The following is a 13,874-nucleotide window of genomic DNA, read 5'->3' on the forward strand; positions in this document are numbered from 1 at the left end:
CCCCCCCCCCCCCCCGCCCAGCTGCCTCCCTGCTCCAGGGACCCCCCCCCCCCAAAACATGGGGTCAGCTTCACCCCCAAAACGTGGGTGACCCTGTCTCGGGGTGGGGGGGTGGGGGCTGCACCCCGCGCCCCGGTGGTGGCCCCGGCAGTGGCGGTGGCACCGCGTGGCAGGCCTCCAGCGGTCACCGTGGCGGTGGCACCACGTGGCACGGACGCACCCAAACGAGGAACTGGCTGCTCCACCCTGGGCAAAGGGCTTTAATTGGGGGGGGCTGAGACCGGGGGGGTGGGGGGCGCATGGCAGCACCCATGGGTCCCCCCAGCCCACCCCGGCCCCTCCCCAGGACCCCTGGCCCCTTGCCCGGGGCCATGCAGGGAGGGGGCCATGCCCCCATCCCAACGCCACCCGGGGGGGGGGGGCCCTTCACCCGTGGGCAGCACCCACACCAGCCCCGCCATCCCGTTGCAGACACTGGGGGGGCACCACCCCCACCCGCTCTCCCTGACCCCCAAACCAGCCCCCGTGACCACCGACACCCCAGCAATGGCCACCAAGAGCGGCTGTCCCGGTGGAGAGGAGGGGTCCGGGCTAGGGCAGGGTGGTGTTGGGGGCCAGGGGGTCTGGGGGGGCGCGGGGGGGCAGGGTGGGGCGGTAGCGGGGCCGGTAGCCGTAGGGGCGCAGGCGGTGGGTCAGGTACTCCAGCGCGTACATCTGCTCCCCGCTCGCGTAGTGGAACGACACCGACAGGTCCGAGCAGCACTGGGAGCCCTGGGGCACAGATGGGGGGGGGCTGGGGGAGGTGGGGGGGGGGCACCGGGCACCCAATACCCCCCCTCACCCATTGATGCCACAGGGCAGGAGGGAGGGTGGGGACTGGAGGCTCTTCCCCCACCCTGAGCCCATCACCGTGGTCTCTGGCCGGGTCTCTCTGAGTGCGGTGGGGGGCATTGGGAGCAGCTCCCCCCAGCCTGGCCCCCCCCCCCCATGGTGACCCCCCCCCGGGGTGCCCAGTGACGGCGGTGCCCAGCCCCAGCGTGGCGCGGTGCCAGCCCCGCTGATGCTCTTAACTCCAGCTCAGCACCACCGGAGCGGGGCCCCCCCCCAACCCCCCGCCGGGAAACGTGGCTGGGTGCCAGGGCGGGGGGGGGGCACCACGGGCGGCTTTGCCGGGCAGCGGCTGGGGTGGGGGGGGCAGGGCTGAGTGGGGAGCAGAGACTGTCACGGGGGTCACGGCCACGCGTGGGGGTACTGTGGCCATGCATGGGGGGGCGGGGGGACACCACAGACATGGATGGGGACACCATGACCACACACTGGGGGGGGACACTACAGCCAGGCATGGGGAGGTCACCATGGCCACCCATGGGGGACCGCGGCCATGCGTTGTGGGGACACCATGGCCACAGATGGGGACACCATGTGGGAGGGGTGCCATGGTCATGCATGGCGGGGACACTACGGTCAAGCGTAAGGGGACGATGGCCATGTCCGGGGGACCTTGACCATGCATTTCATGGACACCATGGCCGTGCAAATGGGATCGTGGCCGTGCGTGGGAGACCGTGGCCACCGTGGTTCCACATGGAGGAACAGTGGCTGTGCATGGAGGGACACCATGGCCATGCATGGGAAGGTCACCATGGCCAAGCATTGTGGGGACACCACGGCCATGGATGGGGACACCACAAGCATGCATGGGGGGGACGCTACAGCCATGCATGGGGGAACCGTGGCCATCAATGGGTGGGGGATGCTACAGCCATGCATGGGAGACCACGGTCATGCACTGCGGGGACACCATGGCCATGCAAGCAGGATCAGGACCATGCATGGGGGACCATGGCTGTGCAAAGGGGATCATGTCCACGCAAAGAGGACCACGGCCATGCATCGCGGGGACAACATGGCCGTGCGAGGTGGATCATCGCCGTGCACGGGGGCCCATGGCCATGCATGGAGGACTATGGTGGTGCATGGGAGGGAACATGGCCATGCATGGGGGACCATGGTCATGAGTGGGGTGACCGTGGCCATGAGTGGGGAGACCGTGGCCATGAGTGGGGGAACTGTGGCCACCTCAGGGCCCTAGCAGCTGCCCCTGCCCACGCGGGCAGGATGAAAGGGGAACATCCATGGACGGGAGCCCCGGGAGGTGCCACGTACCTCCACAATGGGGTAGTAGCAGTAGCTCCGGTACCAGAAGCTCTGGGAGAACTTGTCAGTGAGGTGGGACTCGGGCAGGAAGGGGTGGAAGGTCTCGCGGCCCCGCGTGTCCCGCGAGTCGCCCGCCTCCACCCCCACCTTCTCCAGGCACTGGCCCAGGGCCAGGTCCTCCACGGCGCTGGTGTGGGTGCACGTGCGGGTGGCGAAGGCGGCCACGAAGCGCCGCAGGGCCTCCTTGCTGAGCACGTAGCCCGCCCCGCCGCTCATGTAGCCCTGCTTGACGAAGGGCTTGAAGCGCTTGCCGAAGTAGATGGGGCGCTCGGGGGGGTGGCCGGCCAGCAGCCAGCGCAGGTTGGCCACCACCACGAAGGTGTCGTCGTCCGCCTTGAGGAACCAGTCGGCCTGGTCCAGGTGGTGCTGGTGCACGTACTGGAAGGCGCGGATGGTCTTCCAGTAGAGCTGGTGGCGGCCCTCCTGGACGGGCAGCCCCACGGCGGGGAAGCGCTCGTCCGGCTCCGAGCTCATGAAGAGGGCCACGTTGCAGTGGCGTGCCCAGGTGGCCCGCACGTGCCGGGCCTTGGTCTCCAGGTTGCGGGGCCCCGTCATCACCCAGCACAGGATGCGCACCCGCTCGTACAGCGCCCGCGCTTCCCCGGCGTCCTCGCCTGCCGCCGCCGTGGAGGGGGGGGGACGGCGCCGTGTTGGTGACGGTGGGGACCACCCCGTTGGTCCCACGGCACATGGGTGGGGGGTGATCCTCAGCCCCCCACCCCAATTGGAGCAGCTGGGTGGGTGGGATCCCCACGCGCCCTACCCCACCCCACCAGAGACCCCAAAACCAGCTGTGGTCCCCACTTAGTGGCTCAGTGTCCCCTGCCGCAGCGTCACCCACCTGCAGAGCCTGCTGGGGCCACACCGTAGATCGCTGGGGACCGGGACGCCACCGGGGGGTCATCGTCCCCCCGGGGGTCCTGGCTGGCAGGGGGCACGGCCCGGGGCAGCAGGACGCCGTGGAGGAGGAGGAAGGTGGCGGTGAAGCCCACGAAGAAGCCCCCGTGGAAGGGCAGCCACGCGCTCTTGAGGCCCGGCAGCAACATGGTGCCGCGTGGCCTGGGCACAGGGCGGGGGGGGGTCAGTGTGGACCCCCCCGTGACGTCCCCCCCCCCCGTGACGTCCCCCATCTGTCACAGCCTGATCTGCAGCTGCCACCGGCCATGGAAACCCCATGGCAAAGTCCACGGGGGGGTGACAGGACCCACGGGGGGGGGGGGTTGTGTGTGTGACACCCACGGGGAGGTGATGACACCCACGGGGAGTGACACCTGTGGGGGGTGGCAGAGCTGGCACCCCACACCAGGACCCCCCCCCGGATATCTGCGAGGCACAGAGGGGTGACACGGACCCCCCCATTCTAAGTTAAAGGGGGGGCAGCCCCACCCCCTCCCGGACGCCTGGGTTCCCCGCAGCCCCCAGGGGGGTCTCGGGGGGCAAACGGGAGGGGGGAGCGGGGCAGGAGGGTGAAGGGGGGACACGAGGGACCGCGGTGCGGGGGGGGGTAGGTGGGAGCACGGGGGCCGGGGTGGTCCCGGGGTCGGGCTCCCGCCCGCACCTCACCTGGGAGCGGGGGTCGGGGGTCCCGGTCAGTGCCGGGGGTCTCAGTCGGTCCCGGGGTCTCGGGGGTCCCGCTGGCTCCGCTCCCTCCGGGGGTCCCGATCAGTCCCGGGGGTCTCGGGGGTCCCGCTGGCTCCGCTCCCTCCGGGGGTCCCGATCAGTCCCGGGGGTCTCGGGGGGTCCCGCTGGCTCCGCTCCCTCCGGGGGTCCCGATCAGTCCCGGGGGTCCCGCTCTCCCCGGGGGTCCCCGCTCCCGCCGCCGCGGCTCAGCAGCGCGCCCCGCCCCCCGCCGCTCCCATTGGCCAGCACCACACGAGCCCCCGCCCCACCCTGGCTCCGATTCGCTGCCGCCTGCCCACCACCCCTCCCCTTGGCAACCCTCGTGGGGGGGCGGGGGGGGATGCCGGGTCCTGCCCGGGGGGGCTGTAAGGGGCAGCACGGCGGGGGCAGGCAAGGGACACGGGGGGGGAGGGGGCTCGGGGCACAGGCAGGGGACAGGCAGGGGACATGGGGGGCAGGGGGCTCGGGGTACAGGCAGGGGACACGGGGGGCAGGGGGCTCGGGGTACGGGCAGGGGACACGGGGGGCAGGGGGCTCGGGGTACGGGCAGGGGACACGGGGGGCAGGGGATTCGGGGTACAGGCAGGGGACACGGGGGGGGCAGGCAGGGGACACGGGGGGGCAGGGGACTCGGGTACAAGCAGGGCACAGGCAGGGGACACAGGGGGCCGGGGGCTTGGGGTACAGGCAGGAGACAGGCAGGGAGCTCGGGGCACAGGCAGGGGACGCAGGGGGCAGGGGGCTCAGGTACAGGCAGGGGACACAGGGGGGGCAGGCAGGGGACACCAGGGGGCAGGGGACTCGGGTACAGGCAGAGGACACAGGGGGGGCAGGCAGGGGACACCAGGGGGCAGGGGACTCGGGTACAGGCAGGGGACACAGGGGGGGCAGGCAGGGGACACCAGGGGGCAGGGGACTCGGGTACAGGCAGAGGACACAGGGGGGGCAGGCAGGGGACACCAGGGGGCAGGGGACTCGGGTACAGGCAGAGGACACAGGGGGGGCAGGCAGGGGACACCAGGGGGCAGGGGACTCGGGTACAGGCAGAGGACACGGGGGGGGGGCAGGCGGGGGACACCAGGGGGCAGGGGACTCGGGTACAGGCAGAGGACATGGGGGGGTGCAGGCAGGGGACACAGACACAGCCGGGGGTGACCTCGGTTTATTGATAAAAAGGCCGGGGGGGGAGGGGGGGGGCAGGGCCAGAGGCCTAACGACCTCGTTACATCTCATTATGAGAGAGCTCCCCTCGCGGGAACGGGGCGGGGGGGGGCACAAATGGCTCCAGTGGCAACAACGGGACACCCCCCCCCCAAATCACCATCCACCCCCCCCAACCACACCACCCCCTAAATCACACTCCCACTCCCCAAATCACAATCCGCCCCCCCCCAAATCACTCCCCCCCCCAGCTCATTCATGTCACAAATGCGCCCGTCCTCAGGGCAGAGTCCCCCCCCAAGGGAGGACACAGCGAGATGCCCCCCCCCTGCCCCAAAACAGTCCAAGCTCCCCCCTTGGGGAGCACCGCCGGGGTGGGGGGCACCGCCGGGGTGGGGGGCACCCCCCCATGGGACATCAACACCCTTCCCGGGGGTCCCACGTCCAGCCCCACGGCAGGGTGGGGGGTGGGGCAAAGCCATGAGTCTGGGGCTGGGGTGGGGGGGGTCAGAAGTCGGGGTCCTCAGAGTCCCCGGGGGGCTGGGGCTCGTCCCGGCCCCCCCCCCAGACGAAGCGGTAGTTGTCCTCCAGCGCCTGCTGCCGCCGCCGCTCCTTCTGCGCCTCCTCCGTGCCCTGGATCTGGGGGGGACACGAGCCATGGGGGGGGGACACACGAGCCATCAGGGGGGGGACACGAGCCATCGGGGGGGGGACACGAGCCATGGGGGGGGGGACACGAGCCATGGGGGGGGGGACACACACGAGCCATGGGGGGGACATGAGCCATAGCAGGGGGGACACGAGCCATGGGGGGGGGGGAACACGAGCCATGGGGGGGGGACACGAGCCATCGGGGGGACATGAGCCATAGCAGGGGGGACACGAGCCATGGGGGGGGGGGGGGAACACGAGCCATGGGGGGCGACGACACATGAGCCATGGGGGGGGGGGGGAACATGAGCCATGGAGGGGGGGACACGAGCCATGGGGGGGGACACGAGCCATCGGGGGGGGGAACACGAGCCATGGGGGGGGGGGGACACGAGCCATGGGGGGGGGGGGACACGAGCCATGGGGGGGGCGACACGAGCCATGGGCGGGGGGGACACGAGCCGGGAGGGGGGGGACACACGAGCCATGGGCGGGGGGGACACGAGCCGGGAGGGGGGGGACACACGAACCATGGGGGGGGACACCCCCTGCCAGCCGCTCTGGGGACATCCCCACCCCCCACTGCAGGGCACCATCCACCCCCCAAGGCGGCTGCAGCACCGGGGGGTGTCCCAGCTCCCCCCCCCCCGTGCCTCAGTTTCCCCCGGCTCACCAGGATGTTGAAGAAGATCTCCTTGAGGTTCTTGGTGTCCTCCTCCGACAGCCAGTGCGCGTCGTCCTCGTCACCCCCCCCCGTCGTCACGATCTTGATCTCGATTTTCCCTGCGAGAGGGAGGACGGAGGGTGATGGGGGGGCTGGGGGTGGGCAGGGGGGTACCCCCAGTCGTAGCCCCCCCCCCTCCCCAACCCCTACCTTCGGCCCGCAGCCCCTCCTTGGCCAGCAGCTCCCGGACCTCGCTCTCGATGTGGTGGAGCTGGGGGTTGTCCCGACCCATCTCCCGCTGGGGGGGCTCCCGCTGCCGGGCGCTGGGGGGCCCGATCCTGCTCACCCGCACCCGCACTCGCCCATCGGCCGGGGGATCGGGGCTGGCCTTCCTCCCGGCCCCCTCCTCTTCCTCCTTCTCCCCTCCCGGGCTGGGGCCACCCCCGTCCAGCTTGTCCATGAGGCGGTTGAGGGTGGAGGCCAAGGACTTGGAGGCCTGGTTACGGTCAAACTCCCCCTTCAGCCCCTCCGTCTCCAGCTCGTCCTCCACCTGTGGGTGACAGGGGGGTCAAGAGGGGGTCCCCAGCCCAGCCAGGGGGTCCCCAGCGCGGTGACCCACCTCATTGATGATGTTGTCAAATTCCTTCTCCATCTCGGTCTTCACCTCCTCTTTCAGCTGGGCCATCTGCTCCCGGGGCAGCAGGACGGCCTCCAGCTCCTTCTCGAAGCCACCCAGAAGGTCCCCGTCTTCCTCCTCATCCTCTTCTTCCTCCTCCGGTCGCTCCCTCTCGCCTGCTGGGGGCTCCTCAGGGACGGGGGGATCCGGGGAAGCCTTCGCCGCTGCCTCCTCCTCCTCCTCGCTTGCCTTCTCCTTGGCCTGGAAGCAGAGGGAAGGTTCTCGTGAACATCCCTTGGTGCCGATGGGGAAACTGAGGCATGGAGAAGCTGCCCGGGGGGCCCGTCTCCACCACGGGTGGGCCTGGGGCAGGGTGCAGGTGGTCACCCACCTTCTTGGTGCTCTCCTTCAGCTCCTCGATGAACTGCAGCAGGTCCCCGGGGCTCCTGATCACTTTGAAATGGATTTTCTTCCGGGTATCTACAAGGCGACCACCAAAAGAGAGAGGCGGGAAGGACGGGGACGGCGAAGGCCCGCGCCACGCACGGGGGGGGACACGGAGCAGCCACCGCCGGCCACCCCCCCGCCCCGGGGACTCACCAGCCGCCTGGCCACCGGCTGCCTTTGGGGACGGCTCCTCCGCCTGCGGGAAGGAGACGGGTGATGGAGTGGGAGCCCGAAACTGCTCCGGCTCTGCTCGTCCTCGCCGGTGGCCACAAGGACGTCCCCGAGGACGCTGGGGACTCACCCTGACGCTGTCCTGCTGGCTGCTGGCCTTGCCGGTCACCTCGCGCACCCGTTCCCAAAAAGCCGCCTCCTTGGCTGGGTCTGGTTCGTCCCCCGGCGTGGCTGGCACGGGAGGAGGGGACAGGCACGGCTGGCACCGGGCAGCTCCGAGCACGTTGCCCCGGCCAGCAAACGCCCGCGGCGGCTCCCTGAGCTGCGCTTCACCGCGGGGACGAGGAGGGGACAGGGCGAGGAGGGGACAGGGGCTGTGCTGTCACCGTGGGCCGCCGGGGTGCCCTCAGGAGGCTGTGCGGGGGTCTCGGCGTCCCTCTCGCTCCACAGCCTCGTGTCCAACGTCTTGAGCTCCTCCGAGATCTCCTCCACCTTCCGTTTGGTGTCAGCTGGAGGGACAGAGGGGACCCGGGTCACCCCTCTGCTGGGGTCCCCTTGCCTGCCGAGGCGGGGGAGGGGGGGGGGTTCCCCCCGATACTCACAGACTTGGGCGCGGACGTACTCGACGTACTGCGCCGGGCTGAGCGCCGGCTGGCAGAGGATGGGCTGCGGCGCGGCGCCGGCCGGCGGGCGCAGGAAAGGGTGGTGGCAGATGCGGGTGGTGTGGACGGTCAGGACGTAGGAGCAGGATTGGGGTTCATCCACCCGGGCGATGTAGTCGCCGGCCCCCTCCTCGCACAGGAACTGGGGCGAGAGCCGTCAGGCACCGCCACCACCGCCGCCGCGGGGACACAAGCGCCACCGCACCCGTGTCACCTTACCCGGACTTCGGCCTCCCTGGCTCGGCCGGTGAGGTCGCACCGGGAGCCGTTGACGTAGCTCTGGCTGTGGTACCGCTTCAGCCGGTGCTGCTTGGAGGCCTGGGGGGACGGGGAGGGGGGGGACGGGGTGGGGACGGGAACTCCCGGAGATTCCCCGCTGTCTCGTAAGAGGGTTGGGCGAGGGGACGGTGGCGTCACTGGGGAGGGGGGAGCCCAGACCTTGGCCGTCTCGTCGTCCCAGTCGAACGCTGACTGGTAGTAGCCGAGAAAGAGGACGTCTCCTTTGATCTCCGACTCTGCGGCGAGAGGCAAGAGTCGCGCGGGCGGCACTCGAGGAGGGGGGGGGACACGACATCAGGGATGACCTGTCCCTTCCCGCCGCCCCCCCCCCCCCCATGCCGTGTCACCGTCCCCGGCACCTTCCACGTGGTACTGCTGGATGTGCTTCCCGTAGCAGAACTCATACGTCCACCAGTCCTTGGTCTGGAAAAGACAGGGGAAAAAACCACAGGATCAGGATGGAGACCATGGGGTGACCCCCCCGCTTCCCACCCTGCGTCCGTCCCCCCCCCCCCACCTGCCAGGTCCCACCTTGACGAGGCACGGGGCGGCTCCCATGGGGCGCAGGAGCTCGGCGACGCCGGAGCCATTGTAGAGTTGCGCCTCCTCCTCGGGGTCGGGCTGGCGCCGGACGGCCGCGGGCGGGAGCCGACACTCGTAGCGCTGCTTGAACTTTGACGCCACCGTCACCACATCCTCCGCCTGGCGCTGGCGGGGGGAGGGACACATGGCAGAGGCTTGGGGAGGGGGGGGGCACGCCTGGGTACCGGAACCTGTTAGGGTCCCCGGGGACCAGACAAAGGACCCAGGAGTCCGGCCGGGCGGCGTGTCTCAGGATGGGGCCCATCACCACTTCCCCCCTGCTACCCACCCCCCGGGGAATTCAGGGCAAACCACAGCCCCACCCCCTGTGCCTCAGTTTCCCCCTTTCTCCCTGCCACGGGTAAGCCCAGCCCAGTAAAGGGCTGCGACATGGGCACAAGGTGGGGGGACAGATCTGTCGCTGCTGCCCCCCACCCCCCAGCAGGTGTCAGGGGGCTCTGGGCCGCCCCCCGTCACGGGCTGCTCGGTGGCTCGCGCCCAACAGCTCAAAGTCACCCGGCGCAGGACGGTGGCAGGGGACACACGGCAGCAGCTGCCTGTGGGCGGGTGCCCCCCCCCGCTGCCAAATCCGGGGAGCCAAGGCGCTGGGCGGGGGCTGGTCCCCACCCTTCAGAGAAGGGACTTTGCTCCGCGGCGAGCGGCGCTGCTGCCGATGGGTGCAGGAGCCGCGGCCCCATCGAGCGCCAAGCGGGTGGGGGGTCACCATCCCCATCGCCCCGGGGACGCCCCAGGCTCAGCTGCGCCCCACGGCTGCTGGGAGCTGCTCAACGGAGGCGAGCGGGAGGCGAGAGAGGTACGGACTCCCCAGTCCAGTCCCAGTGCTCCCAGTATGACCCCTGGGTGACACCTCACAGCCCGTTTCCTCCCCAAGTCCTGTCCCCGCCCAGGGCCGGTCCCCAGTACAGCCCCCGGCCAGCGTCCCCGTCCTTGGCACCACCCCGGGACAGTGCCACTGTCCCCGGTATCCCCCCGGTATGACCCCAGGTCGAGCCCCGGTCCCCGCTAGGACCTCGGGCCGGTGCCTTTGTCTCCGGCGGGACCCTCGGGCCAGTGCCCGCAGTCCTGGTACCACCCCAGGCCGGTGCTCCCGTCCCCAGTAGGAGCCCCGGCCCGTGCCCGGTAGGACTCTGGGCCGGTGCCCCTGATCCCGGGCCGGTGCCCCCGCCCCGGCAGGACCTGACGGCTGCCCCCGACCCCGGTAGGGACTGCGGGCCGGTGCCCCCGCGCCCAGTACGGTACCCCCAAGCCCTGGTAGGACCCCGGGCCGGTGCTTTTGTCTCTGGTGGGACCCCCGGGCCGGTAGCCCCAGTCCTGGTACCACCCCGGGCCGGTGCCCTCGTCCCCGGTGCCAGCCCAGGCCACTGCCCTCGTCCCCAGTAGGACCCTGAACCGGTGCCCACAACCCCGGTACGGTCCCCCCAAGCCCCGGTAGGACCCCGGGCCGGTTCCCCCGCTCCGGCCTATGCCCCCGATGTCCGGTAGGACGCTGGGCTGGTGCCCCCGATCCCGGGCCGGTGCCTCCGATCCCGGTAGGGACCCCAGGCCGCTATCTCTGACCCCCAGCCGGTGCCCCCGATCCCGGTAGGGTCCCCCCGCCCCCGGAACGACGCCGGGCCGGTGCCCCCGATCCCGGTAGGGACCCCAGACCGGTATCCCTGACCCCCAGCCGGTGCCCCCGATCCCGGTAGGGACCCCAGACCGGTATCCCTGACCCCCAGCCGGTGCCCCCGATCCCGGTAGGGACCCCAGACCGGTATCCCTGACCCCCAGCCGGTGCCCCCGATCCCGGTAGGGACCCCAGACCGGTATCCCTGACCCCCAGCCGGTGTCCCCGATCCCGGTAGGGACCCCAGGCCGGTATCCCTGACCCCCAGCCGGTGTCCCCGATCCCGGTAGGGACCCCAGGCCGGTATCCCTGACCCCCAGCCGGTGCCCCCGATCCCGGTAGGGACCCCAGACCGGTATCCCTGACCCCCAGCCGGTGTCCCCGACCCCGGTAGGGACCCCAGGCCGGTATCCCTGACCCCCAGCCGGTGTCCCCGACCCCGGTAGGGACCCCAGGCCGGTATCCCTGACCCCCAGCCGGTGCCCCCGACCCCGGTAGGGACCCCAGGCCGGTATCCCTGACCCCCAGCCGGTGTCCCCGACCCCGGTAGGGACCCCAGGCCGGTATCCCTGACCCCCAGCCGGTGTCCCCGACCCCGGTAGGGACCCCAGGCCGGTATCCCTGACCCCCAGCCGGTGCCCCCGACCCCGGTAGGGTCCCCCCCCCGGAACGACCCCGGGCCGGTGCCCCCGACCTCCAGCCGGTGCCCTCATCTCCGGCAGGACCCCCGGCTGGTGCCCGTACCCCCGCCCCCGGTAACCGCCCCGGGCCGCCGCCCGTCCCCGCCGCGGCCCACCTGCCCGGCCAGCACGGGCTCGGCGAGGATCTCGAGGCCGTACTTGAGCTCGCTCAGCTCCTGCAGGTTGAGGGCGGCGCGGGCCCCCCGCAGCGGCCGCCCCGGGCCCAGCACCGCCAGCACCACCAGCAGCGCCGGCCCCGGGCCCGGGCCCCGCCGCGCCGCCATCTTCCCCCCCCCCCCCCCCACCGCCTGCCGCTTCCGCCCGCCGCCTCCCCGCGCCCGCCCCGCCCACCGGCGGCCCGCGCGACGGTTGGGCCGCACGCCTGCCCGTCAGCGCTTATCTCGGCTTCTATTGGTCGGAGCCGGGCGATGACGCCGCCGGGATTGAGGCCGCGGTGGGAGGGCGGCGGCCCCTCCCGGCAGTGAGGCGATTGGGCTGAGTCAGCGCAGGCGGCAGCCAATCGCGAGGCGGGGCGCAGCCGGCCGCGATGACGCAACGCCGGGCTCTTAAAGGCGCAGGGCGGCGGCGCGCCTGCCGGCCTCCTATTGGCCGAGCGGGATGCAGGCGATCCCGGCGGCCTGATTGGTGGAGGGAGGTAGAGCATCCCGGGGAGGGGGGGGGAATCACGTGATTACCGGAGCCGGGGGGGGGCCCGGCCCCGCTCCAGGTGAGGCCCCCGTGTACACGGCGACGGACGTGCGTGGGAGCCCCGAGCGCGCACACGCGTGGCCCCCCCCCGCACTCGCCCCCCCTCCCGAGACCCCGCCCTGGCCGTGGGTCCCGGCGGGGGGCAGCCGGGGCCCCCCCAGCATCTCCCGCATCCCCCACGCCCCCTCCATCTCCCTACGGCCCCCACGCGCCCCGGTAACCCCTGGCGTCCCTCCCCCGCGCCCCCCAGCACCCCCCAGGACCCCCCAACGTCCCCCCAACCCCCCCAGCACCCCAACATCCCCCCAACATCCCCCCAGCCCCCCCAGCACCCCTCCCAGCCTCCCCCCAGCACTCCCCAGGACCCCCCAACGTCCCCCCAACCCCCCAAGTCCCCCCCAGCATCCCCCCAACATCCCCCCAACCTCCCCAGCACCCCCCCCAGCCTCCCCCCAGCACCCTCCCAGTCCCCCCCCCGAACTGCCCAGCCCCCCAACCCGCCCCCCCCGGGCGCAGGCAGCCCAGGCCCCGGCCCCCCCCCCGCCCCTCCCGGCTCAATGGGGCTGTTGTGCGGCCCACGCGTGGGCACAAAGCCCGGCCTGTGGCAGCCGGAGCCCCCGCCGCGCTGGAGGGGGCCGGGGGGGGCTGATTCCCCGCCCCGGGACAGGCCCGATGCGACGGTGACACCGGCGGCCGCCCCCTCCCCGCTTTGTGTTCCCCCCCCCCGACCCTCCCTGCTCCCCCCCCGCCCCTCCCGGGGCTGCGGCGGTGCCGTTCCCGGCCGGAGCCGCCGGGGGCGCCCTGCCCCCCCCCCCCCGCCCCCCCCGCTGCCGGTGCCGGTGCCGGTGCCGGTGCGCGGCCGCGGAGCGCCGGGACCCGCCGGCGGAGCCAGGTAGGGCCGGAGCCGTCCAGCACCCTCCGTCCCCCGCCCTTGTCGCGACATGTCGCGGCGGGGGATGGCACCTGCCACCGCCCCACGGCCTCGACATCGCCCCGAGCCCCCCCCCACATCCCCCGGCACCCTCCAAGGCCGCCGGGCCCCCCCAAACCCCTGGATGCCCCCAGCCGCCCCCGGCATCCCCCAGCCCCCGGACACCCCCATCCCCCCCTGCATTCCCCGGACCCCCCCGGCCTCTCCCCGCCCCCCGCATCCCCTGGGCCTCCCGCCCCCCCCCAGCTCCCCCCAAACACCCCCAGCCCCTCCCCGGCCCCGCTGCACCCCGGATTCACCCACCCCCCTGCCCCCCATTGCTCCCCCCATTGTGTGAGCCCCCCCAATCCTGCCCCTCCCCCTTTAACCCTCAAAGCCCCCCGGGGGGGTCCCCGGCTGCGGCCATGTCCCTGGGGGGGGGGCAGGGGGGACTGGGTGTAGCAGGACGCCTGGATCCCCCCAGCACAGGGTGGGGCTGGGGGTGCGGGTGTCCCCCCCCCCCCGCCCCTGACGCTGTCCCCATGTCCCCAGGCCGGTGTCGTGGGGGGCAGAGCCATGAGCGTGGGCTGAGACCCCCGGCCCCCTCCCCAACCCCGCCAGGACCCTTACCCACCCCGAGGTGAGGGCACTGGGGGTACTGGGGGCACTGGGGGGGACTGGAGGTACTGGGGAGCATGTTGGAGGGAGTACAGCCACATGGGCACAGCAGAGAGGGGGCACTGGGAGGCACTGGTTTGCACTGGGGATGCTGGGTGGCCGGTGTGAGGCATGGGAGACACTGAGGCACTGGGAGGTGCTGGGGACACTGGGGGCACTGGGAGGTGCTTGGGGCACTGGAGGTGCTGGGAGGTGCTGCGG

General features: G+C 72.5%; 2 protein-coding genes across 2 annotated transcripts; both read right to left on the minus strand.

Moving 5' to 3' along the window:
• Positions 1–312: 312 nt before the first annotated feature.
• LOC142073643 (glycoprotein-N-acetylgalactosamine 3-beta-galactosyltransferase 1-A-like) lies at positions 313–3,263 on the minus strand. Its single transcript, XM_075133642.1, has 3 exons — positions 3,059–3,263; positions 2,167–2,831; positions 313–771 (listed from the first exon to the last, which is right to left on the minus strand). Exons 1-3 carry the CDS (start codon positions 3,261–3,263, stop codon positions 592–594), a joined length of 1,050 nt encoding a protein of 349 aa, XP_074989743.1. The 3' UTR covers positions 313–591.
• Positions 3,264–4,981: 1,718 nt separating this feature from the next.
• OS9 (OS9 endoplasmic reticulum lectin) lies at positions 4,982–11,668 on the minus strand. The gene is made up of 14 exons (XM_075133948.1): positions 11,494–11,668; positions 9,020–9,196; positions 8,848–8,911; positions 8,648–8,724; positions 8,429–8,527; positions 8,150–8,351; positions 7,934–8,056; positions 7,678–7,778; positions 7,530–7,572; positions 7,321–7,409; positions 6,933–7,190; positions 6,524–6,863; positions 6,323–6,432; positions 4,982–5,637 (listed from the first exon to the last, which is right to left on the minus strand). The coding sequence occupies exons 1-14, from the start codon at positions 11,659–11,661 to the stop codon at positions 5,506–5,508; spliced, it is 1,983 nt and encodes a 660-aa protein (XP_074990049.1). The 5' UTR covers positions 11,662–11,668; the 3' UTR covers positions 4,982–5,505.
• Between the last annotated feature and the right edge of the window lie 2,206 nt (positions 11,669–13,874).

This window comes from Calonectris borealis, chromosome 30 (genome assembly GCF_964195595.1).
Source record: "Calonectris borealis chromosome 30, bCalBor7.hap1.2, whole genome shotgun sequence".
NCBI classification, from domain to species: Eukaryota; Metazoa; Chordata; class Aves; order Procellariiformes; family Procellariidae; genus Calonectris; species Calonectris borealis.

Bases quoted from the DNA above. Each gene is read 5' to 3' on its own strand.
- LOC142073643 (XM_075133642.1), bottom strand. From the start codon at position 3,263: ATGTTGCTGCCGGGCCTCAAGAGCGCGTGGCTGCCCTTCCACGGGGGC. The intron at 2,832-3,058 runs GTGGGTGACGCT...CGGCGGCGGCAG, and splicing joins GGCCCCAGCAGGCTCTGCAG to GCGAGGACGCCGGGGAAGCG. The intron at 772-2,166 runs GTACGTGGCACC...TCTGTGCCCCAG, and splicing joins GCTACTACCCCATTGTGGAG to GGCTCCCAGTGCTGCTCGGA.
- OS9 (XM_075133948.1), bottom strand. From the start codon at position 11,661: ATGGCGGCGCGGCGGGGCCCGGGCCCGGGGCCGGCGCTGCTGGTGGTG. The intron at 8,528-8,647 runs GTCTGGGCTCCC...CCGTCCCCCCAG, and splicing joins GGGACGACGAGACGGCCAAG to GCCTCCAAGCAGCACCGGCT. The intron at 7,779-7,933 runs GTGACAGCACAG...CTCCCGTGCCAG, and splicing joins GGGCACCCCGGCGGCCCACG to CCACGCCGGGGGACGAACCA.